Here is a 15,035-nt window from a genome sequence, read left to right as displayed (position 1 = left end):
ATTTAACAATTACAATAAAGGCTATGTGCTAAAATGGGCCTCTAAATCACGGGGGTTTTAACAAAAGAAGTAATACCTGAATTCTAAAGGAACTAGCTAAATAAAGACTGGCTAAAAGTGACCACTAAGGAGCATAAAGACATGAAACAGTCATCCACTCATTCAATTCTACAACTATTCATCGAGTGCCTACTATGTGCCAGGCACTTGGGATATATCCGTGAAAAAAAAAACCCCAAGATCGTTGCCTTAGCGGATCTTACTTTCCAGACGAAGATGATAACACAAAACAAGTAAATTATATAGCAAGTTAGAAAAAGCAAAGTGCTGTGGAAATAAAAAAAAAAAAAAAGTTGAGTAGGTTTAGTAAAAAAAGGAATGGGAGTATGGGAGCATGACATGCTTTCAGTGTTATATAGCATGGTCAGGATAGGTCTTGTTAAAAAGGTATGATGTGAAGAAGAGGGAAAAGTGTTCTAGGAATAGGGAACAGATAAAGCAAACACGCTAAATAGGAGTGTGACTAGCTTTAAAAAGAAAACCAAGAAAGCTAGTGTGGTAGAGAAAAGGGAAGAAGAGAAGAGAAAAACAAAGGGCTACTCAGTAAGAACTCCTCAGCTTTTATTCTAAATTAAATGAGGAGCAACTGAAGCGTTTTGAGTGTGGAGAAGAGGAAGGATATGGTATGACTTAAGTTTTCGAAGAACCATTCCGATTTTTGTGCTAAGAACAGACTATAGTTGACTCTTGAACAACATGGGGGTGAGGGGCACACTGACCTGAGGTCAAAATCTGCATATAACTTGACTCCCTCAAAACTTAACCGCTAATAGCATGCTGTTGACCAAAAGGCTTATTGATAACATAGTCAACTAATACATGTTTTATATGTCATATTTATTATGTACTGTAGTCTCACAATACAGTAAATTGGAGAAAAGAAAATGTTAAGAAAATTATAAGGAAGAGAAAAATACATTTACAGTACTATACTATATTGAAAAAAATCCACATAAGTGGACCTGCACAGTTCAAATCTATGTTATTCAAGGGTCAACTGTATAAAGAAAAATGGTAGATACAGGAAAACTCATTATGAGGCTATGGTAGTAATCCAAGCCAAAGATGATGGTGGGTAGGACCAGCATGTTAACGGTGCAGGCGGTGAGAAGTGATCAAATTCTAAATATATTTTCAAACAGAAAAGACAGGATTTCCTGACAGACCTGATATAGGGTATAAAAGAAGTAAAGGATCATTCCAAGGCTTCTGATTGAGAACTGAGAGGATGAAGTATCATCAACTTAGATGTGAAAACTGCATGTGGAGAAAGAGGAAGACCAGGAGTCCAGTTTTAGGCATGTTAGGTTTAAGACCTCTATTAGACATCTAAGTAGACACATTAAATAGGCAGTTGGATACAACTACAGAATTCAGGAGTGTGGTTTGGCTGAAGACTTAAAATTTGGGAGTATCATACAGATGGTATATAAAACCCATGCAACTGGATCCACTGGTCTGGATGTATCTACACACCAAGGGAGTGTAGATACGGAAGACAGGAGGGGATCAGGGACTGAGCCTTGGAACATGCCAACATTAAGGGACTAAAGAGGAAAGGAGAAACCAGGAAAGGAGGCTGAGAAGAAAAAAATCAGCCATGGATATGCCATCCTGAAAGTCAAGAAATTTTTCAGAGAAGAAAATAATCCACTGGCAAATACTGCTGATACATAAAAAATATAAAATTGAGAAGTGGTAACTGGAATTAGCAATGTAGAAGATAATGATATTGACAATACAAGTTTTGGTAGGTTGATGAGGGTCAAAGCCAGATTACAGTGAGTTAAGAGGGGGGGCGCCTGGGGGGCGCCTGGGGGGGCGCAGTCCTTAAGCGTCTGCCTTCGGCTCAGGGCGTGATCCCAGCGTTCTGGGATAGAGCCCCACATCAGGCTCCTCCACTATGAGCCTGCTTCTTCCTCTCCTACTCCCCCTCCTTGTGTTCCCTCTCTTGCTGGCTGTCTCTCTCTGTCAAATTAATAAATAAAATCTTTGGGAAAAAAAGGGAAAAAAAATTACAGTGAGTTAAGAGGAAACAGATATCAGAAATAGTGAATATGGACAATTCTTTCAAGAAGTTTTACTGCAAAAGGGTGCAAAGGAATAGCTGGGAAGGGAAATGATGTCCGTATTTTTCTTTAAAATGGGAGATATAAAAGCATGTTTGCTTATTGAATGAAAAACTGCTAACTTAGGAAGGAAAGAGAAGAATTGCTAGAGCAGTGTTCTAGAATAAACAAGAAGGGATAGGATTAAATACACAAGTGGAGAAAATTAGATAGCAACTTGGAAAGTTCCTTTACGAAAGCAGGTATCAAGGCAGAGTATGTGAGTACAGACAGTAGCAGGTGGTGGTTGGGAGTGTGCAGTAGTTCTCTTTTGACTTCTTCAGTTTTCTCAGTAAAGTAATAAGCAAAATCATTAGCTGAGTACTGATGGTTTGAGAGGTGAGGTGAAAGAAGTCTAGGAAAATGGGACAGTTGAAGGGACTAAGAATGAATGTTCAGGGAACTATATGTACTTCAATATAGCTAGAGCAGTCATATCAGTAATACTTTTATTTCTGTAATAATATGTCTGTCTATTTCAGAAGACTACAGAATTCTGGAGGAAACAATCCATGGATATTCATCTTTGGTTCCTTAGCCCTATTAATGTCTGGCACATAGTAGGTCCTTAAAAAATGAATGTTGAATGATTAAAAAGCAAGCCACCCCCTAAAGGAGGAAAGGGCCTTTATTTTTCCACCAATCTGGCAACATGTTTCCCATATGCTAAAGTTTTGATCACAGCCTAACTCCTGAAGGAAATTTTCCTTGTCTAAATGAAAAAGATACAAAGAATTACCATGACATGATTCAAACAATACACGTCTTCCAAAATGAAGTATAAACTCATTAGGGAATCTCAGTACTGGAAAACTAAACCAGATCAACCCCTCACTTTACAGATGAGGAAAATGAGGCCAAGAGGCTTATGCAAAGTCAGTCAGTCAATCTACTATTAAAGGGCTTCAATCGAAGGCATCACAAATTCTACAGATAGAAAAGCCAAAAACAAAAACAAAAAAAGCTTACTTTGCCATGTTTTTCCTTCATGGCATTACTTTGGTTGTCTGTTTCTGTCTTCTTGGTATCATCTTTTGGTTGGTCTGCCTTAGCTTTGTTTTCCTCAGCAATTGAGTTTTTCTCAGTTGCACTACTTGAATTATATTCCCATTTCACAAACTTCTCTTCTACTATGCCCTTCAGCTGAAAGTCATCCATTCTTTTTGGGTCAAAGCCTTCAATCTATATAAAAAGGCATTCCAAATTGGTAGTGGAAAAATTATTTAAAAATAAAAAAACAAAAAGATGGACAAACAAACAAACCAGAATTCCAGCTTAAAATGTTTGAACAGAGCACTCTGTAAGAGCAAACTACATATATACATGCACATATATGTCACAAATTCATGCTTACCCAACTTCCAAGTAAGCAAGGAAGAAGAGGGGGTTTTCTTTGTTGTAGAAAAAACATCACCATTAAAGCAAAACAGTAAGAAGGGATTCCACCATCAGTCTGGGAGTCAATATAGCATAACTGCAAAACAAAGGCAGAGAAAGTACTGCCATTAGCTTTAATTTTCTTTGTTGCCCCCATGATATAAGTGCTGGTTTTTTTCCTACTATGATCATTCTAAAACGTTTAAACAACAAAAATTATAAGCAATGACCTGAAATCTCACCACCCTGAAATAACTATTAACACAGTGGTGACAATCTTTCCATTCATTTCTTTATTACATATAAAGTCACACACATATTTTAGTTAAATGGAATATCATACATAGTGCTTTTACTGTTTTCACATTTTTAAAGTATTTTCTTACCTTGCTTCTACTTCTGCCTCAATGTTAACAATCGTCTATAAACTCTTCCATGCCTTTTTCTATACTCTAATAACTATATACAAATGTATTCCTATATATTTCTATTTTCTATATAAATGCAGGAAGGATTTTGTTTTGTCATTCTCTTACCGAAATTGTATCTTATACACATCTCTGTGTATTATTCTTCTCCCTTAACAATGCACCAACAAAGTTCCTCTAAGTCAATTAGTACAGATCTAACTTACTTACTGACTTACTTATTTTCCTAACATTCTTCTAAATGCTTATAAGTCTATGATCTGGATGGCTACTCAATAATCTCCCCACCCAAGGACGTACACATTTTGTTCCCAATTTTTGCCACTTTAAGCAATGCTGTTTTATCCTTATATATATTTCCCAATTACTAGTGCTTATTTATATGAGCTATTTTCCCAAGAATGTGTTTGCTGGATTTAAAAAATGTGTGATAGAGGGATGCCCAGGTGGCACAGTCGGTTAAGCACCCATCTCTTGGTTTCAGCTCAGGTCATTGTCTCTGGACCATGGGATCAAGCCCCATGTTGTGTCAGTGCTTAGCACTCAGTCCACTTGGGTTTCTCTCTCCCTCCCTCTCTGCCTCTCCCCACCCCTGCACTTGCGTGTACTCTTTCTGATAAATAAATCTTAAAAAAAATAATAAATAAAAATGTGTGATATATCTGAATTTTAATAAGATTCTTTTCCAAAATAACTACAAAAATTCCTCTTTCACCAGTAACATGAGTGTACACATAACATTTTCCAACACTAAGTATTACTTTTAAAAAATGCCAATGGGTGGCACCTGGGTGGCTCAGCTGGTTAAGCGACTGCCTTGGACTCAGGTCATGATTCCAGGGTCCTGGGATGACCCTGCATTCGGCTTCCTGCTCAGCAGAGAGCCTGCTTCTCCCTCTCCCTCTGCCACTTCCCCTGCCTGTGCTCTCCTGCTCTGTCAAATAAATAAATAAATAATCAAAAAAAAAGAAAGAAAACTAATGGGATGTGTGAGATATAATTATCTAGTAATTACTTCAATTTGCCTTTCCTCAATGTTGAGATTACACAATTTTCGTATGTTTACTAACCATTTAGATTTGCTCTTTTCTGAACTGCCTATTGAATCTTTTGCCAATTTTTCTATTTGCATACATTGCATATCAACTTAGTTAACCCTTCAAATCTGACACATGCACTTGAACAATGTTATTTTTCCCAATCTGTTTTTATTTTGACATTATTTAAGGTACCTTTTATCATATAAAATATATTAATGTATATATAGTTGAACATGCTTTTGTTATATAGCTTCTAGGTTTTTTATCATGGTAAAAAGGTTTCTCCAAACCATAGTACATATATATACTCTTAAATTTTTTCCTAAAATTATGATTTTTCATTTAAGTAGAATTCATTTTTGCATTTAGTGTCCTAAGGATCCAACATTATTTTCTTCAAGAAATCTACAGTTATTCACTGAACTCTACCTCTGAAACCAATAAGACACTGTATGTTAATTAACTGAATTTATTTATTTATTTTTAAAGATTTATTTCTTTATTTGACAGAGAGAGAGACAGTGAGTTAGAGAGAGAACACAAGCAGGGGGAGTGGGAGAGGAAGAAGCAGGCTCCTAGCATAGGAGTCCGACATGGGGCTCAATCCCCGAACGCCGGGATCAAGCCCTGAGCCGAAGGCAGACACTTAACGACTGAGCCACCCAGGCGCCCCTAATTAACTGAATTTAAATAAAACAAAAATTTTTAGAAATATACAGTTGTGACAGCACCATTTATCAAATAACCATTGTTTTATCACTGAAATATTTTATTTTTTACTGAAATTATGTCTTATCCACATCTCTGTGTATTATTCTTCTCCCTTAACAATGCACCAACAAAGTTCCTCTAAGTCAATTAGTACAGATCTAACTTACTTACTTACTTATTTTCCTACATTAAAATTTCATTTATACTAGGATCTACTTCTGGGCCTTCTATACCATTCCACAAATCTGTTTGTCTATTCCTACGCCAATGGCATATACTTGAGTAAACAGTTTTATAGTGGTAAAGTAGGTCCCCTTCACTAGTGTTCTTTTTCTGAATTTTTTTGGCTATTCTCAAACATTCTTCCATACTAATTTTTAAAACCATGTTATCAAATTTTTAAAAACTCTTGGCAATTCTAATTGAAATTACTGTACATTTGAAAATTAAATTAAGATGATTTTACACTTTAGGGGTACCATCTCCTTATCTAAGAAATTTGTATTGTTTCATTTTCCAAAAATTGAGGAGTTCTCATCAATTACTCACTTCCCCTAAACTCTCATAACCAATACCTCTGCAAGTCTTACCTCCAAAACTTACCCCAAACTTGTCTACTATGCTTCATATCCATTCTAACCTAGCACAGACCATTATCACCTCTGGCTGATATACCAGAGCAGCCTGATTAATGGGCTCCCTCCTTGTATTCTTTATCCCAGAAAGATCTTTTCAAAGCATGAATCAAATTATTTGTCAGAGAGAGAGAGAGCACAAGCAGAGGGAGAAGCAGGGAGAGGGAAAAACAGGCTCCCGGCTGAGCACGGAGCCTGATGCAATGCAGGACTCAATCCCAGGATCCTGGGATCATGACCTGAGCCAAAGGCAGACGCTTAACCAACTGAGCCACCGAGGCATCCCAAGTTGTATTTATACGTACAATAAAAAATAAAAATTAAAAAACCCAAGGATCTCTTTTTTTCTTTGTATGAGATTTTTTTTTTATTACCTGTCAGTTGGTCCTCAGAACTTTTTTTTTCTTAATAACTTCTTAAATTGAAGTATAATAGGCATACAACATTACATTAGTTTCACGTATACAACATAATGATTCAACAACTCTATACGTCATGCTGTGCTCAAAAGTACACCTACCATCCGTTACCACCAACACTATAATAATATCATTGACTATATTCCCTATGCTATACCTTTCACCCATGTAACTTATTCATTCCATACCAGAAACCTGTACCTCCCACTTGTCTTCACCCATTTTGCCCATCACCCTAACCTCCTCTCCTCTGGCAACCACCAGTTTCTTCTCTGTATTTGTGAGTCTGTTTCTGCTTTTTTGTTTTTTAGATTCCACATAAGTGAAATCATATTGTGTTTGTCTTTCTCTAACTTATTTCACTTAGCATAACACCCTCTATGTCCACCCATGTTCTCGCAAATAGCAAGATCTCTAGAGAGGGACACATACACACACACACACACACACACACACACACACAACCTTCTTTATCCACGTATCTATCAATGGACACTTGGGTCATTTCCGTATCTTGACTATTGTAAATAATGCTGCATAAACATAGTGACGCATATATCTTTTCAAAATAGTTTTGTCTTTGGGTAAATACCCAGTAGTGGAATTACTGAATCAAATGTTATTTCTAATATTAATTTCTTGAGGAACCTCCATACTATTTTCCACAGTGACTGCATCAATTTACATTCCTACTAATAAGAGGGTTCCTTTTATTCCACATCCTCACCAACACCTGTTATTTCTTATCTTTTTGATACTAGCCATTCTGACTAGGTGTAAGGTGCTATCTCATTGTGATTTTTATGTGCATTTCCCTCATTAGTGATGTTGAACATCTTTTCATCTGTCTGTTGGCCCTGCTGGCCATCTATAGGTCTTCTTTGGAAAATGTCTATTCAGGTCCTCTGCCCATTATTAATCAGATTATTTGGTGTTTTGGTGTTGAGCTGTAGAAGTTCTTTATATATTCTGGATATTATGCACTTACCGAATATGTCATTTACAAATATCTTCTCCCATTCAGTAAGGTGGCCTTTTTGGTTTTTTCGATGGTCTCCTTCACTGAATGAAAACTTTTTATTTTGACATAGTCTCAACAGTTTAGTTTGTTTTTGTTTCCCTTGCCTGAGAAGACACATCTAGAAAAAGGTTGCTAAGGCCAAAGTCAAAGAGATTACTGCCTATGTTTTCTTCTAAGAGTTTTATGGTTTCAGGTCTCACATTTAGGTCTTTAATCCATTTTTTTAAAGATCTTATTTATTTATTTGACAGAGAGGGCACGCATGTGCACTAGCATGCAGAGAGGCAGGGAGAGGGAGAAGCAGGCTCTCCGCGGAGAAGGGAGTCTGATGCGGGTCTCAATCCCAGGACCCTGGGATCATGACCTGAGCGAAAGGCAGACACTTAATCGACTGAGCCACCCAGGCGCCCCAGTCTTTAATCCATTTTGAGTTTATTTTTGTATATGGTGTAAGAGAGTGGTCCAGTTTTTTTTGCATGTAGCTATCTCCAGGGATCTCTTTCAGATGTCAAATACTGCTAAAATTAATTCTTATGTTAACCACAAAAAGTGGCTCTCAGTCAGGAAACCTATGAGAGACTGATAAGGCTAAAGTGTTTTAAGAGGCTTTACTAAAAAACCATTTCCTATTACTGAAATGCTAAAAATATAGCTACTTAAGAGGAGGAGACAACCAGAGAATAGTTAACAGCAATTTTATTACATCAGTTACAAGAATAAATTATATTCATATACTAGAATTTTTCTAAGGCCTCAAATTGTGGAAAATCTGTGCTTTATTACAAGATGTGCAATGTGGCTTAGAACTTCAAGATAAATAAAGCTGTTTAAAAAAAAAAATCTTTGAGAGGAAAAATATACCAGGAATTATTTCTAGGTTTCTTACAATAAACTCAGGGAAAAAAACATAAAAAAAGCTCTTTGCAACTAATACAACTGCCAAAAATCAGATACACTGTTCTGTAGGAAATAGAAAAGAACTACTCTGCAACTAGCTTTGTATGCATGTTTAGTGTCCTTACTGGCATGTTTAGAGTCCATATAAGTTTGAGCACTCTTTTCCAAGAGCCACTTTAAGAAAGCAAGTTAATAGACCACACTTTTTTTTCCCAAATGAAAATAACTTATTTGATTTATATTATTCTAACAGTTTACCTACTTGAATAAAAGAATGTCTGTGAAAACTGATACTATTTTATGATAACTAGAAAATTAGGGCATAATTAAGAAATACCATCCAAGGGGCAACTGTTTAGTCTTTCATCCCTTATGAAACCAAAAACCTCCCCAGAGCTGAGTTTCCTGAATGACAGCTATGTTTCATGCTCATAGCTCATTTCATGTCTCATCCCACACTCTGAGAAACCCTGGTTAGAGTTTTTGCACCAGTTCTTATTCCTGTAGACTTACTATTGTTTTAATAATCTCAGTTGCCAATTAAAACAATTGTGTAGCATTTTAGAGTTCAAAGGACATTCTTATGCATTATCTCATATCACCTTTGACATAATCTCTCCAGATGGAAAAATTGAGGCTCAAGTGAAATGTCTTGTTCAAAATCACATAAATACTTATAAAAACTAGAGTTGGAATTGGTTTATTCCATCTCATAGCACTAAATTTTTTTTAAATTTTTTATTATGTTATGTTACCATACAGTACATCCTTAGTTTTTGATGTAGTGTTCCATGATTCATTGTTTGCGTATAACACCCAGTGCTCCATGCAATACGTGCCCTCCTTAATACCCATCACGGCCTATCCCAATCCCCCACCCCTCTCCCTCTCTGAAGCTCTCAGTTTGTTTCCCAGACTCCATAGTCTCTCGTGGTTCATTCCCCCTTCTGTTTACCCCCCTTCATTCTTCCCTTCCTTCTCCTACCGATCTCCCTGCTATTTCTTATGTTCCATAAATGAGTGAAACCATATGATAATTGTCTTTCTCTGCTTGACTTATTTCACTTAGCATAATCTCCTCCACTCCCATGCATGTTGCTGCAAATGTTGGGTAATTGTTCTTTCTGATGGCTGAGTAATATTCCATCGTATATATGGACCACATCTCCTTTATCCATTCGTCTGTTGAAGGGCATCTCGGCTCCTTTCACAATTTAGCTATTGTGGACAATGCTGCTATGAACATTGGGGTGCAAATGGCCCTTCTCTTCACTACGTCTGTATCTTTGGGGTAAATACCCAATAGTGCAATTCCTGGGTCATAGGGCAGCTCTATTTTTAACTTTTTGAGGGACCTCCACACTGTTTTCCAAAGTGGCTGTACCAACTTGCATTCCCACCAACAGTGTAAGAGGGTTCCCCTTTCTCCACATCCTCTCCAACATTTGTTGTTTCTTGCCTTGTCAATTTTTGCCATTCTAACTGGCATAAGGCGGTATCTCAATGTGGTTTGGATTTGAATTTCCCTGATGGCTAATGATTTTGAAAACTTTTTCATGTGTCTCACAGCACTAAATTTCTATAGAACGTTAGGCACAAGGGATAATGAAATAAACAAAGAGAGGTACTCACTCTCCCTCAGTATGGTTCAGTGCTCCAAGTCACTTCCAAGGGTTAAAAATCCCCTTTCTGAAGAAAGTGGGCCGTGCATGTATTCAATAAATACTTACTAAATGCATACTAACTGCTGGCACAGTAAAATAAGAAGCACTGGGACCATAAGTGAATAATAAGAGAGTTTTCCTCACCAAGTTCACAATTTTCATGGAAGAAAACAGATCACAAACAAATAAATATATGTATGGCAAGTGCTATGAAAAAATAAAGCACGGTAAAAGCAAGGAGAAAGATGGAGGCAATGCTATTTTATATAAGGTGATTCACGGAACTCTGACAAGGTGAAATTTGAGCACAAACAAAAAAAGTAAAAAAGTGATCATGCTGGAAATGTGGGGGTAAGAACATTCTAGATGAAGGGAACAGCAAATACAAAGGCCTTGAGTTGAAGAAGCACCAACCTTAGGATCTCTGTTACTTTTCAAGCTGTTCCTTACTCAACCAACCAAGCTGGGGTCTGCCCCAACTCTGAGTTCAATCCTCATATCAGAGTCCAAACAAAAAATTCCAAAAACAATTCTCTAGCAGTTTTTGCTTTCATTTATCATTTCACCACTAACCCCTTAATCCTTGCTCATCACTAATATAACAAGGCATGAGTACTATACTGATAAGAACATACACAGAAAAGCTATACTCTCTCTAGTCATTTGGACTGGTAACGGTAATTACTTTATTACTCCTCCTTACCTCCATACCAAATAAATGACTACAAAGGGAACCACAGCCTTTAATAATTAATTCTAATTTAGGAAACAACTGATTCTCAGCAGTTACACAATCAGAGAGTGCTGTAGGTTATCAATAATTCGGAAGAGAAAAATGTTCTAAAACAGAGATGGGAAAAAAAGATGCTAACAAAAAAAAACCTTGCAAACCTAAGCATTAACTTACACCTTACAACTTTTCATTCACATTAAGAGTGAAAACTTGAGCCTCACTTACGATGTGAAAGAGAACATTTCTGTACTACATAAAAGGAGAATAACAAAGCAAATTAATCTATGTCTGTTAGACTATTTTATTTTCACGTCCATAATCAGAACCTGCCACATCACTTTCTGTGTAGCACAGATAACTGTTTTATCCCCAAATATTAAGATTTATGTTACATGTTAGTGTAGGACAAAACCTGAGTTACCTTAAAGACAGGTACTTATTTCTCCTGTTCCGCTTACCTTAGCCCAGTAGCGAAAGGCTAACACCAAGGGAGTAAAGACAGGTTCCAGCTTGCCAAGAGCAGCAAGTAAATCAGTAGTGAGGCATGCCATATCATTTCCTGCACTCACTCTACAAAGCAAACCACTGTGAATGAGAAAGAAACAAATTTCACTGTATTAATACCTTAAAAACCAGAATATTCCAAATCCTATGGCTATCCTTTCTAGTCACCGTAATTTTTTTTGCATTTATTATTATGTTCAATTAGCCAGCACGTAGTACGTTAGTTTTTGATGTACTGTTCAATGATTCATTAGTTGTGTATAACACTCAGTGCTCATCACCACACGTGCCCTCCTTAATACCCAACATCTGGTTACCCCATCCCCCCACCCCCCTCCCCTCCGTAACCCTCAGTTTGGTTCCCAGAGTCCAGAGTCTCTCATGGTTTGTCTTAGTCACATTTTAATATCTAGGAAGTCATAATAAAAATAAGAATTTTAATAAACTGAGAGCTAACCGAAAACTATAAAACATTTCCATCACTAGAGTTCCATATAAAGATGTTTTAGGGGCGCCTAGGTGGATCAGTCATTAAGCATCTGCCTTCGGCTCAGGTCATGATCCCAGGGTCCTGGAATTGAGCCCCACATCGGGCTCCCTGCTCAGCGGGATTCCTGCTTCTCCCTCTCCTGCTCCCCGTTTGTGTTCCCTCTCTTGCTTTCTGTCAAATAAATAAAATCTTTAAAAAATAATAAAATAAAAATGTTTTAAATACTCATTTGTACTTCACAAATAAATTTCAACCGTATTTAGTGTTTAAATTCATCAAAAATTGCAAAATTTGTTTTACATCAAAAACATTGATCTCATCGATGTCAAGTGGTGCAACGTTATCTTCCCAGTTCATTCTTTTTGCTTTGCACAGGATAAAAAGAAAAAATGAAATGATGAACTGACTAGCTATACTTCTTGACTCTAATTTTTCCTATCCAAGCTTTCATGATTTTATTGCTACTTTCAGATTAGAAAGGATGTATGTATTAACCCACAGGTAATGCTTATGTATAAATAAAAAGAGGAGCTACCTTAAAGGGGTGACAGAATTATAGTAGAGATACTTTGGTGGCAGGGAGAAGAATGTATCTGAGGTTCCACAAAGAGGCAATTTGATACAATGTGATTACAAAACAAAAAAATAGAAAACACTAGACATCAGACTACTTCCATTCCAATTCTGATTTTACTCTAAATGATGTGAATTTGATCAAATCATTTAATTCCTCCAGGTCTCAATTTTCTAATTAGAAAACAATGAAGTTGAATTAGAACTCGACAGATCCTTCTAACTTTGAATAAGAAAATACAGTACTCTTGGGGCGCCTGGGTGGCATAGCGGTTAAGCGTCTGCCTTCGGCTCAGGGCGTGATCCCAGCGTTATGGGATCGAGCCCCACATCAGGCTCCTCTGTTATGAGCCTGCTTCTTCCTCTCCCACTCCCCCTGCTTGTGTTCCCTCTCTCGCTGGCTGTCTCTATCTCTGTCAAATAAATAAATAAAATCTTTAAAAAAAAAAAAAAAACAGTACTCTTAAAATTTAAGATATATAGGTTAGTACTCGGTAAAAGAACACTTAATTATTTTCGTATTGTTTCCATGTCTCCCACATTGATCTCAAATAGGATTATTTCAGTTTCCTTTTTCACAGGCACATTTCTCTCCCAATCCTGTAGACATCTGACCAGAAAGGCAAGATTAGTCTTCACTGACTCATTCAAATCAGTGAACTAAAAACTACATTCTAAAAAACTGTGAGCTCCTTGAGAAGAGTAGCTATTTCTTATTTATTTTTGTATCCCTAAAGCAAAGGAGTACCTAATATATAGTAAATGTTCAATACTGTTGGGTGAATGAACTTGAGAAAAAAAAAAAAAATGAAAAGTTTTGCCTTAATGTGTTTTGTTTTTAACTGGTAATTCTATTTCTTGTTCACATGCTTTTAGTAAGCTTTTATTCTTAATAAATAAAAACTAACTTAGTTATATTTATCGAAAGAGAAATCTAAAACAAAATTTTGTCTTGTAAATGTTCATCGCATACTTGATTATTGTTGCTATTTCAAAAAATATTTTCTATTCGTTATTACCAACCTTTTCCGATCTTTGCAGACCACAACAGGAACTTTGGCGTGAAAATCAGATTCCACATCTATATATAATACTAATAAGGAAAAAAAAATAAACCAAGTAAGACAATGTCAACATCTCTCAAATATTTACTCTATGGTAAACATTGAGCAATAGTATCCTTCTAAAAATCACTCGCATTGCTTCTGTGATAATACACACTTCTCATTAAGAGGATCAACCTAACAGCATCTCTTACTTCTCTTGGTGTCATTTGCTATATATCACAAATCACAGGCAGAGTCCAAAATTATACATCAGAAAGGACTTAACATCTCTAAAAGTTTGAATATTTCCTAGTAAGTATATAATCTAGTCAGTTATTAAATAACCTTCAAAAATAAGGCAAACAACAAACACCACTTACTTTTATTTCTGAAAAAGTCATGAAATGAGCATCTACAATTCTCTGACAGTTTAGTTCTTTTAAATTATCCATGCAAGTAAAAGGCTAACTGTACTGGCCCCATTTCCTGTTAATATATGAAGAGTCTGCCAAATCAAAGCTCTTAAGGAAGAAGGTAAAGCACACTTCCACTATAAAGTCTTTCTCTACATTGCCCACATAGGCCCCATGTCATAAATGTTTAGTCCAATAAAAATAGGTATTTTTACCATTTCATTTGAGGTTTAAAGAATAGCTTTTAGTAGTACTTGCTGGAATTATTAATTTATTAAAAAATCATGTGCTGGAGACTTATATGCTAGGAATTGCTTTACGCGTGGTGGATATGACAATGAATAAGAAACAAAGAGCTCAATTAAGGGTTTGGAAATATAAACAAATCAATCCTGTAGATGACAGGATAGAAGTCTTAAAGGAGTACAACGGAGGCATAAAGGTGGCTAGGTAGTATTCCACTGTACATATATATATATATATACACCACATCTTCTTTATCCATTCATCTGTCGATGGACATCTTAAGGAGCACACATGATGTAATGAGCACTGGGTATTGTATGAGACTGATGAATCACTGAACTCTACCTCTGAAACTAATACACTGTATGTTAATTAATTGAATTTAAATTAAAAAATGAACTAAAAATTTTTTTAAAAGAAAAAAGGCATTAATTTTTTAACCAAACTGAATTTTGTAAGGCTATGTTATGTGACTTAAGATGATCTAGTCATATATTTAAAATACATTTGCATGATGCCTGGGTGGCTCAGTCAATTAAGCGTCTGCCTTCGGCTCAGGTCATGATCCCAGAGTCCTGGGATTGCATCTCACATCCAGCTCCTTGCTCAGTAGGGAGCCTGCTTCTCCCTCTGCCTGCCACACCCACTGCTTGTGCTCTCTCTCAATCTC

The 15,035-nt window shown here is 36.4% G+C and overlaps 1 protein-coding gene across 11 annotated transcripts in view; it reads right to left on the bottom strand.

Moving 5' to 3' along the window:
* Positions 1 to 15,035, bottom strand: part of TUT4 (terminal uridylyl transferase 4) — a 123,057-nt gene that overhangs the window by 43,661 nt on the left and 64,361 nt on the right. For all 11 annotated transcript variants that reach the window (XM_040627305.1, XM_040627304.1, XM_040627303.1 and 8 more), the window contains 4 exons: positions 13,684 to 13,753; positions 11,552 to 11,678; positions 3,523 to 3,642; positions 3,138 to 3,350 (listed from right to left, as the gene is read on the bottom strand). In XM_040627305.1, coding sequence (XP_040483239.1) covers positions 3,138 to 3,350; positions 3,523 to 3,642; positions 11,552 to 11,678; positions 13,684 to 13,753 — 530 coding nt within the window. The remainder of the gene's footprint in view (positions 1 to 3,137; positions 3,351 to 3,522; positions 3,643 to 11,551; positions 11,679 to 13,683; positions 13,754 to 15,035) is intronic.

Source organism: Ursus maritimus, unplaced genomic scaffold, assembly GCF_017311325.1.
Source record: "Ursus maritimus isolate PB19 unplaced genomic scaffold, ASM1731132v1 scaffold_12, whole genome shotgun sequence".
In the NCBI taxonomy this organism is placed as follows: domain Eukaryota; kingdom Metazoa; phylum Chordata; class Mammalia; order Carnivora; family Ursidae; genus Ursus; species Ursus maritimus.
This window is presented reverse-complemented; position numbering and strand designations above follow the sequence as displayed.